Source organism: Suncus etruscus, chromosome 4, assembly GCF_024139225.1.
Source record: "Suncus etruscus isolate mSunEtr1 chromosome 4, mSunEtr1.pri.cur, whole genome shotgun sequence".
Taxonomy (NCBI): domain Eukaryota; kingdom Metazoa; phylum Chordata; class Mammalia; order Eulipotyphla; family Soricidae; genus Suncus; species Suncus etruscus.
In genome coordinates, this window is record NC_064851.1 from 121,344,758 (window position 1) to 121,357,813 (window position 13,056).

Consider the following 13,056-nt stretch of genomic DNA (forward strand, 5'->3'; position numbering starts at 1 on the left):
CATAACACTTCTTTCAGGTTTTTTTTTATAATTGAAATAATTTCACCTTAGAGGCTATTTCAATATTGTCAAATAATTGAATATCAATGACAAATTAAGGAATATTCAACAGTTTCAGGTTGTTTTGGATCTAATTTGTTCAAGCAGCACCCAGTACTTCCTGACTTAGAGTGGAAATAACTTTTGAATTATATACATTATATAGTACATATAAATGTACACATATCATTCTAACATAAAATTTTCTGAAAATTTTTATAACAGTCTGTAGAAATTCCTTATAGTATGGGGGACATGTTACAGTGTTTGGGAACTCCTATTTCAACTCTTGGGAAACCACACAGAACTGGAATTAAACTGTTGACCTCATTCAAAGCTAGTGTAATACCACTGAGTCACAGCTCTGTCCTGGACTCTCTCTTCACCATGACTAGCCCTGTCTGTGCCACATAAAATTTATATTGTCTAGTATTCCATAATGTTCAATGAGACAGAATTGCTTACTGCTAAATGAAAGAAATAAGCTGCAATGTAATAGAGAAAAAACCAGTACCTTTATTGGCAATAAAAATGAACTTTAGGGATCAAAGAGATCGTACTGGGATCAAGGTACCTGCCCTACAACTGAGATTTGATTTCCAGAACCAACTATGGTCCCCTGAATATTCTGAGTAAACCAAGAGCATCAAATGCCCAACTAGTCTTCACAATATTAACAATAGGGGCTGGGCATACGGCTTAGTAGTAGAGTACCTTCCTGGCATGTGTGAAGCCTAGATTTAACAGGAAGGAAGGAAGGAAGGAAGGAAGGAAGGAAGGAAGGAAGGAAGGAAGGAAGGAAGGAAGGAAGGAAGGAAGGAAGGAAGGAAGGAAGAAAGGAAGGAAGGAAGGAAGGAAGGAAGGAAGGAAGGAAGGAAGGGAGGGAGGGAGGGAGGGAGGGACGGAAGGAGGGAGGAAGGGAGGGAGGGAGGGAGGGAGGAAGGGAGGGAGGGAGGGAGGGAGGAAGGAAGGAAGGAAAGGAGGGAGGGAGGAAGGGAGGAAGGGAGGAAGGAAGGAAGGAAGGAAGGAAGGGAGGGAGGAAGGAAGGAAGGAAGGGAGGGAGGGAGGAAGGAAGGGAAGGAGGGAGGAAGGGAGGGAGGGAGGAAGGAAGGAAGGAAGGAAGGAAGGAAGGAAGGGAAGGAGGAAGGAAGGGAGGGAGGGAGAAAGGGAGGAAGGAAGGAAGGAAGGAAGGAAGGAAGGAAGGGAGGGAGGAAGGGAGGAAGGAAGGAAGGGAGGGAGGGAGGAAGGGAAGGAGGAAGGAAGGGAGGGAGGGAGGAAGGGAGGAAGAAAGGAAGGAAGGAAGGAAGGAAGGGAGGGAGGGAGGAAGGAAGGAAGGAAGGAAGGGAGGGAGGGAGGAAGGAAGGAAGGAAGGAAGGAAGGGAGGGAGGGAGGAAGGAAGGAAGGAAGGAAGGAAGGGAGGGAGGGAGGAAGGAAGGAAGGAAGGAAGGGAGGGAGGAAGGAAGGAAGAGAGGGAGGGAGGAAGGGAGGAAGGAAGGAAGGAAGGGAGGAAGGAAGGGATGGAGGGAGGAAGGAAGGAAGGGAGGAAGGGAGGGAGGGAGGAAGGGAGGAAGGAAGGAAGGAAGGGAGGGAGGAAGGAAGGAAGGAAGGAAGGAAGGGAGGGAGGGAGGGAAGGACGGAGGGAGGGAGGAAGGAAGGAAGGAAGGGAGGGAGGGAGGAAAGAAGGAGGAAGGAGGGAAGGAAGGAAGGAGGGAGGGAAGGAGGGAGGGAGGGAGAAAGGGAGGAAGAGAGAGAGGGAGAGAGGGAGGGAGGAAGGAAGGAAGGAAGGAAGGAAGGAAGGAAGGGAGGGAGGGAGGGAGGGAGGGAGGGAGGGAGGGAGGGAGGGAGGGGGAGAGAGGATAGGATGGAGGGAGAGGGGGGAAGCTTCAAAACATGAATATTATTCTATGTACTCTAAGTTTCCTAAAATATCCTTGAAAAATATTTATATATTAAACAGACTTAGAAGTCATATATAAGTTATATAAATTATATAAGTTATGATACCTGTAAGTCATGGATTACATACATTTTTTTAAAATTCTATGATTTTTCTCTAAAATTACTTGCTATATGTACAAAATAACTCTAAATAATCCTTCACCTGTTGATAAAATTGCCTATGATATATAGAATAATAAATTTTAGAGTTATCATGAACTTCTATGTGTAAATAAAAAGAAAAAATAATTTTTTATATTTGGGTCACATCAGGTTATACCAGGTTATTTTTGGGCCACTCAGGGGTTATATTCCTGGTTTTGCATTTAGAAATCGCTCCTGGCTTGGGGACCACATGGGACAGCCACATACAAGGCAAATGCCCTACTGTTGTGCCTTTGCTCTGACCCCAGAAAAAAATTTTATGACCCTAGATGATATCATTAACTCACTAAAAAGAGGAAAAGCTTCCATATGACCATATTTCTTTAAAAATAAGTGAAATAAGGGTTGATGCAGAAAAATTATTATTTAAATGTGTGCACATGAAGAATTGCCACCAAGCTGTGTTCTTAGTGAAATAACTGCCAATCTACAAGTGTTAAGGGCCAGAGTTAAAAAAAAAAATCTGCTTTTGTAATTTGTTCCAAATAGGCCTACATCCAAAATAAGTAGAAAGTTCAGAAGCAAAACCTCAAAAAAAGATAATGAACACTGAGTAATCAGTTACTATTACCATTTAATTACTATAGGCTGAGGATATAACTCTTTTTATGAAATCTTGGAACACTGTTAGTTCCGAAACCTCAAATGAGGAGGCTACAATTGTATTAGTATACTAGAATAATTTTCTTGTTCGGGATGATGGGCACAAAACTGTGATTTAAAACCTGAAATTGTATAGTGTCTACCATCTTCAAATGTCTTCTATCTGGTAGGCATTTGGTTTTGATATATCTGGCATTTAAAGTGGCAGCACTCATGTAGCACATATATGAGATATTTCAGGGAAGGTAATGAAAGCCAAGATAGAACATTTAGCAGAAGTAAGTCAAACTGTGGAGCATGCTATGAGACCCATTTGCAAATACCTGGGGATTCTGTGCTTTTCTCGCTGCCATATAGCATCACTTTAAGGCCTACTCTTGTCATACAAATGGAATCTAATGCCATCTAAGTAACAGAAGGTTACCAAAAGCACCAATAATATGCCTGGGAACATTGGCCATTCTCCACATTTTAATTTTTTTTTAATTTCAACAATTCCCATTCACTGATTTTATTAGGCTTCTTAGAAGAGGTTCTTTCCAACCAAACAAACCGTGGTAAATTCTAGATATTGTCCAGAAAACAAAGCACTTCTTTCTTACCTTCTTTGCAGTCATGTTTATTTTCATGCAGCACAAATCCATTACGGCATTGACACATGTAGCTTCCCATTGTGTTGACACACTCATGTTGACACCCACCATTATCCTTAGAGCATTCATCTTTATCTAGCAAAGAGATAACCCCACAGTTGAAAAAGCAGTTTTATGAAACAAAGGCTATCAAAGGAGAGTCATTGAGTTGTGGTTAACACCAACAAATGATAAACTAAGTCACCATTTACCCTGTTCCCAGTAACAGCAACAAAAACATGGAGAGTGTCTGAGTTTTATCCTTGTTTAGCTTGGCGCCATTCACCACAAACTGAGTTTCTAAGACCTTTTGCCTTTACACGGAAACATGCAGACCTCTTTCATTTCTGCACTGGAGTTGAGATGGGACAAAGGAAATCCATATATCTTTTTCCAGGTAATTTGGAAGATTGACAATGTATTGTTAATTTTTAAATGCTAAAATTTTAAGTAGTTTGAATAAATACAAGAGATAACATTTACGTAAAAGTAAAGCCTACATTAATGGTTGATATACCATTAATAGTTCAGACACCATTAACCCTGGTGTATAGGCAGAGCCTAACCAGGGTGGAAGACATATCTGATCATGTTTGAAAAATAAAACACTCACTACTATTCTACTGTTGATTCTTCAAAAATTCACTTCAGACATAGCATAGTGACTCTGAGGATTCTTAACATTCTAATACAGGCAGAAGCATTCTTAAACTAGCCTAAAGAAGACATTTATGTTCTATATTTTTAAACAAATCAACTCTGGCAGATAAGTTTATTAACAACTAGTTCTCTAAAAGGGCATTTTGTGTGCTAGAAGCAAACAGAGGACAGAAGAGGAAATTGAGCCTCTAAGAAATAATTAATGAGTGCACTACAGGGAGAAAAAGCCAAACTAGATTGGCAAACAGTCAACGGGGTAAGAGGCATCTTGCTATGTCACTCAGCTGTCATCCGGGCCTAGCTTGTCCATTAAAGTCAGAACTATCAGATTGCTCCTGACATACATAAATGCTGACACATCACTCATACTTTCATCACTCCCACTGCATAGCATGCAAAGGGAACCCATGACAGCCATATCAGTGGTTAGGCTGTACTCAAACTTTACATGGGCAGCTGATTAGTCTAGTAAGTAGTGAGTTCATGGTGGCACACAAATAGCAGGAGTTATTTTTGCTTTACAGATATCTAATTAGCGACCACTCTACTGAACTAGCTTTAGGAAAGAGAGTTTTGTAATCAGCTTTTATAAGTCAATTTTGTCTTCTATGTTTGAAGACTAATAACATGATAGCTCACACAGATGCCCAAAATATATTTATGCATTGGTATTAGCAGAACTAACCAAATACATGCAGGTATTCCCCCAAATCTTCACGGTTTAAGAATCGATGTACCTGTGATAGTATCTCTGTCCTACCTACTACTGACATGCTTTCATGGCATTTTTTTTATATTCACTAGGAAGCCTAGGCCTATATTCAAACATAAAATTATCTCCTTATAAAATTGGCTATAGGAAGAAATTAAGCATCTATGCACCAGAAGAGATATACATCAGAGCAAATATATCCTTAGACCTTAAGTTACACAGACCCTTCCACTTTGTGTACACATACATACTGACATATTCTCATATCTGTTTGTATACAAGCATGGCATAGGTATTGATACATAATTATTGAGGAAATAATCACCCTGGAGAGAGCACTAATGAACAGGAAATAGAGCTAGAGCACAGGCAATTGCTTCCCATCAATGCATACATTTGAATATCATTAATAACCAGGACCTGGAAGACTTCAAAAATCATTTAGCAGTCTTAACTATGCTACATTGTAATAAATCACACTTATAGTTCATATTTTGTTAGAATAATATCATATAGAAAATCTCCTAGAACAAAAGCATTCTGTGAGAAATGTTGCCCCAATGGTATAGTGCAAAGAAATATGTGTACTTTCTGCAAGATGGATAGGATAAAGAGAGTGTCAGCTGAAATCACCTGAATCTATAACAAAACCCATTGGACTTGAATGAACATGGCTATAATGGCAATAGATATTCACATTATTATGTGAATCATATCAGAAGAATTATTTTAATTTTATTTCTTAAGCTTATTAAGTGCTTATTTAAAAGCAAAAGACTATGAAAAACAAATCTATCTTAATAAATCACTGCATTTTAAAATTGCTATAAGATTTTGCTTCACTATACAAATCAAAAATTTAAATATGTGTAATTTCCCCTTTCATATACCACTTAATTTACATTAACTTACAAGTAATACATAATTATCTATTATCAAATATTTCTCTTATTGTTGAATTCCATGACAGGTGTTATTTATTTTTTGTTTTGTTTTGGGGTCACACCTGGTGATGTTCGGGGGTTACTCCTGACTATGTGCTCAGAAATAGCTCCTGGCTTGGGGGACCATATGGGACACCAAGGGATAAAACTGCAATCTGTCATAGGTTAGCACGTAGCAAAGGAAAAGCCCTACCACTTGCACCACTGCTCCAGCGCCTGAATAGTGTTCTTGAATAAATACATATTGTTGAACATGTTCAATAATCTTTGCTTACATAACTTTATAGCCACTTCTTACTTTTTATTATGACACTGAAAACAGAAGGATTCAATATTGTATCCATAAAATATCTCTTTGATTATCTATTTATTAACATACATTTTGGATTGCCAATAATAAGATGGCATTATAAGTAAAAAAAGTTCAAATTAAGTAATTTTACTCAAGTCAAAACACTTGTGCTTTATTAACTTGCACTAACACTAATTGATAATTATATTTATTTTATCCTTCACTGTCAAAGAACACCAAAATCTAAATTTGCAAAGCTAAAAATATTTTCTCTAACATGTAAAATTGTGATATAAGTGTCTTCCCAAGTTATTTTTATTTAAGATAGAAAAAACTCTCTTTCAGAGAAATTGGAATAAACTTAATGTGCCATCTTTCTATCTTAAGACAAACATTACCAGTATTCTTATGTAGCACTTTCAAAATTTTCAGATGCTAAGTTATATGCATGATACAATTTTATTACTTTATTTTTATTCATAATCACAATTTTACACCATGAAAATTCTAAAACATCATTTATTATATTTTATCATATTATTAAGCTATTTAAAAATTCTATAACTATTACATTATATTTTTATCCTAGACTTTTTAGGTATTTCTTTATAAAAATTTCCAAGAATGAGATTCCTGAGACACAGAGAATAGTCACTAAAATTAATTATTTCTAATGCTATTTTTCTTTCTGAAGAATTTGTCACAATTAGGGGCTGAAGCTATAGTATAGAGAGTAGGACATTTTCTTTGTATGCGGCTGACCTGGGTTAATCCCCGGCATCCCATATGGTCTCGTGAGCCTCTTAGGAGTGATTTCTGAATATAGAGCAAGGAGTAATCTCTGACCACCATTGGGTGTGGCCCCAAACACAAAAATAAATAAATGAAATAAGAAAAGAAAAAAGAATTTGTAACAATAAACTCAGAATTATATTTTAACAAATCTTAATTTGCTAATTTTAATTTTGAAAATCACTTAACAGTAGCTCCTGTCCTATTCCATTCCTGGCACTACAAATGGCTCCCTGAGCAACAGCAAAAATGATCCCTGAGTGCAGAATGGAATAAATCTGTGCATAGCCAAGTGTGGTTTCAAATCCCTAGTCCTCAAAAATAAATTTAATTTGGTTTTTCAACTTACTTTCTAATAAATGTAAAATGAAATAATTCTTGACTTTTAACATGACTACATGTGAAATAAAAATTTTATTAGTACTTGTAGTAAAACATATAGTTATGTATATTATAGTCAAAGATGATAATATGTAATTATAAATATATAGAACAAAGCTCACAATAATGGAAAGCATTAATAGTATTCTAAAAATCAGATTTTATGTGACTAAAATCCATTCACTAAAATCATCTTTCATAAATTATGATCTGATATGAATTTTAGAAATGATATAATTATGACAGTTGGTAACCTAGATCCTTATTTATTGTCATTAAGTTTTATTTGTTGCCATTAAATTTTCATTACAAATATATTTTAACCTGCCCCTTTTTCCAGGAAAATATCTTCCTTGATAATACAAACTTACATAAAATTAAATGTGAAATAGATCTTATTTTTATCCATTGTATTTTAAATATGAATCTGACAAACTTGTAAGACTTTTAATATATCAAAAAAGAATGCATTAAACTTATACTTAATAATCTTTGATTTTACAAAACAATAAAGAAGTGAAAAATAGTCTATTGCTTTCAGATCATAAGTATGTTGAGTGTAACACATAACTGATGTCATTTACAAAATGCACAATCTAAGTTCCATAGTTAGGACAAACCAAGACAAACTGAAATTTAAATAATTTTTGACACTGAATTTAATTCATTGCCTGCCTCATACATCAAACTAAGTAACAATGAAATCATCTCATTTTTATTTTTTAAGAGATATTGTATTCTTACCTGACTAAAATTCACAATATCCACAGATTTAGTGCAGATGTTTGGGGCTTCATTTCTCCTTAAACTCCATTAATTAGTTTACTTAGCAGTTTCATATTGTAATTTACATTTTTTAAAGTACTGGAAAATACTAAAAATGGAGAGCACTTCCTAACACTGTTATAGAAAACTAACTACTTGGGTCTCATTGCTCCAAACTGTGAATATTTATCAGCCAAGTACTCTCTTACTTTTTCACACACAACTACACAGAGAAAGGAATATTGACAATGTATTCTCATGTATTAATTTCTCTGTGTAGGTCTTCATATCTAAATTATCCTAAAGACACAAAAAATGTCTTTGTAAGTCTTGCTTGACTTATCATAACATAGAGGGAATTTATATTTGTTGGGTGGGGCCTGGAGAGTACAGTGTTTTAAAATGTTAATTAAAAATCATTTGTGCATTCAATGGTGAGATAAAGCTTCCTTGTTTTATATCTTAAAAATCAAAATTATAAAGTGAATATGTGTAGTGATGACATTTAAGGTAAATTTTATCATAGTCAAATATTTTTTAATAATCCTATGTTTTAAAAGTTCATGTTGGAAAAAGGACTAATTTTATGAGCTTGAGGGCATACTTTGCCGGAGACCCAGGTTTAATTTCTGGCACTTCATGGTCCTTAAGCTTAACTAGAGAAATCCCTAAAATGAACTCTAGAGCACCATTGAGTATGTTCCCCAAAAACTCTTGTATCCTCTAATGCCAGATTTGATTCCTTCCACTACATATGGTCCCTAGGTACTACCAGGAGTCATTTCTGAACACAGAGGTAGTAATAGCCCCTGAGCACTGCTGGGGCTGTCCCTAAAAATAAATGAAAAATAAAATTACTGGGTAATCTCAACTCTGATATTTTCATCTATATATTTAGTATGTACTTGTTAATTTGGGGAACATACTCAGTGGTGCTCTAGAGTTTATTCTTGGGGTTTCCCAGTGAATCATGAGTACAATTAGGTGCCAGTAGTCAAACCTGGGTCTCCGGCAAAGGATGCCCTCAAGCTCATTAACCAAGTTCTTAATCCAATGTGAGCTTTTAAAAAATAGAATTATTAAATCAAATATTTGACTAAGAAAAAAAAGTACCCTAAATGTCATCACTATGTTTGTTCACTTTATAATTTTGATTTTAAGGTACACAGAAAGGTTCTAGAAAGCTTTATCTCACAGCATTGTACACTAAGATATTTTTAAATTAGCACTTAGAAAACACTGAAATCAAAGAGAATCTTCAGTGCACTGAAATAGGTTATTAAAATTTTACCTGGAATAATATAAATCTTGAAATGTCTTAAAGAGCTTCTAAAAGGCAGTTAAATCCAGGGGAAAGGAGGGAAAGAGACAAAGGGAACCAAGATGTATTATATTTTGAGCAGACCTTAGTGTGTACTTGGACCTCAATGGAGCTTCTGAACCATTAACTTCAATTACTCTGAAAACCCCAAACAAATCCAAGGCATTGTAAATCTCATTAATTTTAAGCACAAGGGGACCAGAATGAATGGACTTTGAATTAACCCATCCAAATTACTTAATATTAAAGCATAATTGGAATTCGGCAGCTTTAAATTGCTTAACCAGGCTTAACGACTGAATAGATTGAATAGATTGCTATACTAAGGTTCATCACAATTGTTTTTTATTTTTGAAATGGCATAATACTATTTTTATGAAATATGATGGCAAATATCAAAGAAGGGGAATTTCACTGAAATTTTATACTTTTTCTTAACATTTGATTTTCTTCAGTCAAATTTCTACTATTATATCAAAATTGTACTTTGATATGTTTAAAAACAATATTAAATTCTAGACTGAAGAGTCAAATGCTAAATATATCTGGTAATATATATTTTTGTGAAAATACAAGGTATATTTCTATAACTGCTACCATATGATGGGTCAATTATTATTTTATTAACAGCTTAAGACCAAGAAACATATTTACATACATATAAAATGCTGCTAAAATAAAACCACATTATCAAAAATTAAGGTAAATTACTCCAGTATAATTCTCAAATACTTATAAATAACTGTGCTGGCTGTGTGACCTTTTGTAACAGTTCCTAGATTTTACATCAAAAAAAATTTTTGGGAGGGAGATATGGGATGCATGCTTGGAACAGGGGTGCAGGGAGGACATAACTGGAGGTGGGAATGCCCCGATTCAATATTGCTATGTACCTTAAATATTACTGTGAAATTAACTTTGGTCACCATAGAAATAATCTTAAAAATTTTTTTTTGGTTTTTGAGCCACACCCATTGGGACTCAGAGATTACTCCTAGCTCTGTGCTCAGAAATAGCTCCTGGCAGGCTCAAGGGTACCATATGGCATGTGGAAAATTGAACCTGGGTCAGCCACATGCAAGGCAAATTCCCTGCCCACTGTGCTATAACTCTGGCCCCAAATTTACATCAAAATTTATAATAAATTTTATTTATCTACTTATATACTGTTTGGAATCTAGATTTAATTAGGAATTCTATATTAACACTTTAATTTTAAATAAAACCTCATTAAACTTATGATTAATGATCATGCATTTTATATGCTTCCAAGTCACATTTATAGAACCCTGAGAAGAATTCGAAAGCATTTAAGCTGATTTACCTTGCAAAGCCATAACATATCATGCAGTGTGTGAATATTTATACCTGAGAAAAAATGTGCTTTGAAGCCTTTTTTGGACACAGTATTGTCAGATTTGAATTCAATTCTCATATTGTTGAACTGAGAGGTGATCACCTCAGGTACTTCTGCTCCACAAAATCTGCCATGCAACTTAGATTCTGAGGAGAGGCCACTCCAGATTTCCACATAATCATATTTGCAAACCTAGAAAATAATATGGTTATTGCAATCAATTGAAATCAAGTATTCAGTAATTAACAATTATTTGGGGGTAAATAATCATGTTTTGCTCTCTGTACTCCTGTAGTCATCAAATTAGAAATAACATGTGAAATAAATATTTTAAAGGGTTCAAATTAAAGTTCAAAATCATAAAATTTTGAGAAGGCTCATGCTTTGAATTCCAAAAGGCAAACATACAGATGTAAATTTCTTTATATAGATGTATAATATATATCTTTTCTGAAAAAATACAAAAAAGAAAGAGAAATAAAATGAGCATATGTTGAGATGATAGTGGTGTTGACTACAAAACACTGCTAGATCCCTCGCCTGATAAACTGTTCTAAGAACAGTAGAGGTCTTTCATATTTCATCTTATTAATTGATGTTATAAAACTCCAAGAATTTCATATAGTTAGACAGAAACATTAGAGATTATTCTTTCTGTTGAAAAGAAAAGAAATATTCAGAAGAATGTTTATAAGCATACCCTAAATTATACTTATCATACATAGTAATATGGTAAAAAAAAAAAAGCATGGCTGGTTTGGTTGACCATTGCCATCTAAGACACAACACACTTCAGTTTTGTGTTGGTTCTTAAACCATACCTTGTTATGCACAGAGTTTACTCCTGGCTTGGTACTCAGGGATCACTCCTGATGGGCTGGCAAATGCCTTACCTGCTGTGCTATATCTCTCCAGCCACATGAGATGTCACATTCTAAGCTATACATCACCACTGAGGTCTAAGAGAGACTGGCTCTGTTTCATTCTAACAAGTATTTCTGGAACTTACAAACACATCAAAAGGATTTATGTTTCTTAATTTGGGGGAATTGCTAGGTACTTTGAAGTTACATTTTAATATTTCAGGATTAAAAACAAATATGTTGGAAGCGATAAAGGTAAAGATTTTTATATTAGCATGAAGTAGATGCAGTCTGATTTTTATATACTGTAATAACAACACTGAAACAGAAGTTATTCGTGAATGCAAGGTATTCCTAGGAAATTTTACAGCCACTAACATCTATGTTATTCTAATACACTTTCCAAAGCTCTGATAGGGTACATACTAAAAACACCTCTTCCATGAATGAATGACCTTAGTAGATAAATATGTGATCAGCAGGGCTTAGAAGTGCAGGTGTCTGAACCCCAGTGCATGATCTATACTTGTATGTTAATTCAAATAACTGGTTCTTGTAATATTAATTTGATGACAAATTACCTAGCATTATATTGCTACATTATTATATATAATAATATAATAAATAATATTGCTAACTAAAAATGAAATGTTCTCTTCTACTCTATTACATCTATAAATTATGCTTATTAGATCTGTAAAATTAATTTTTTTTTTGCTTTTAGGCCACACCTAGTGACACTCAGAGTTTACTCCTGAATATGCACTCATAAATCGCTCCTGGCTTGGGGGACCATAAGGGATGCAGGGGGATCGAACCACGGTCCCTGCTAAGTTAGTACATGCAAGGCAAATGCCCTCCCACTTGCGCCACCACTCCAACCCCTGTAACATTGAATTTTATATTGAATTTTCTTCAGGATATCAAAATGATTAATAAAGTAATGATATTTTAATTTAATCTTGTTATTCTACAAGGCAAATTTATGTCCAAGCTTTCATTTTAAATAGTTGTCAAATCATGAAAATATGCAAAGTTAGTAATGGTCTTCTGTGTAGCTATTTCACCATAAATGTAAAGAGTTCTGATATGTTACAAAATTGTAAGGGGTCCTCATGAATAATGAATATTGCCCTGAGAAAAGTGATTTTAGAAAATGTTTATATGAAATTATTTGTTTCTTCTTCTGGAAAGCAAACTTCTAGCCTTAGGAACACTTAAAAATTAATGAATTAAGATGTCACCTATCACAAATATTTTTTATTTGTTTTTGGAAAGCAAACTTCTAGCCTTAGGAACACTTAAAAATTAATGAATTAAGATGTCCCCTATCACAAATATTTTTTATTTGTTTTTGGACCACATCTGGTGATGCTCAGGGGTTACTCCTGCCTAATCTCTCAGAAATTGCTCCTGGCTTTGGGGACCACATGGGATGCCAAAGATCGAATCCTGGGTCAGCTGCATGCAAGGAAAACACCCTACAGCTGTGCTATCACTCTGGCCCCTGTCACAATTTTTATTTTAGGAAAAACCCAGAAAATAAATCATTCAACACTAAGTTCACATCAAATTACAAACTGGTGGGAAGA

General features: G+C 34.9%; 1 protein-coding gene across 1 annotated transcript in view; it reads right to left on the reverse strand.

Moving 5' to 3' along the window:
* Window positions 1-13,056, reverse strand: part of TLL1 (tolloid like 1) — a 244,932-nt gene that overhangs the window by 35,870 nt on the left and 196,006 nt on the right. Inside the window, exons 16-17 of the mRNA XM_049772340.1 lie at window positions 10,613-10,793; window positions 3,348-3,473 (exon numbers count right to left, since the gene is read on the reverse strand). Coding sequence (XP_049628297.1) covers window positions 3,348-3,473; window positions 10,613-10,793 — 307 coding nt within the window. The remainder of the gene's footprint in view (window positions 1-3,347; window positions 3,474-10,612; window positions 10,794-13,056) is intronic.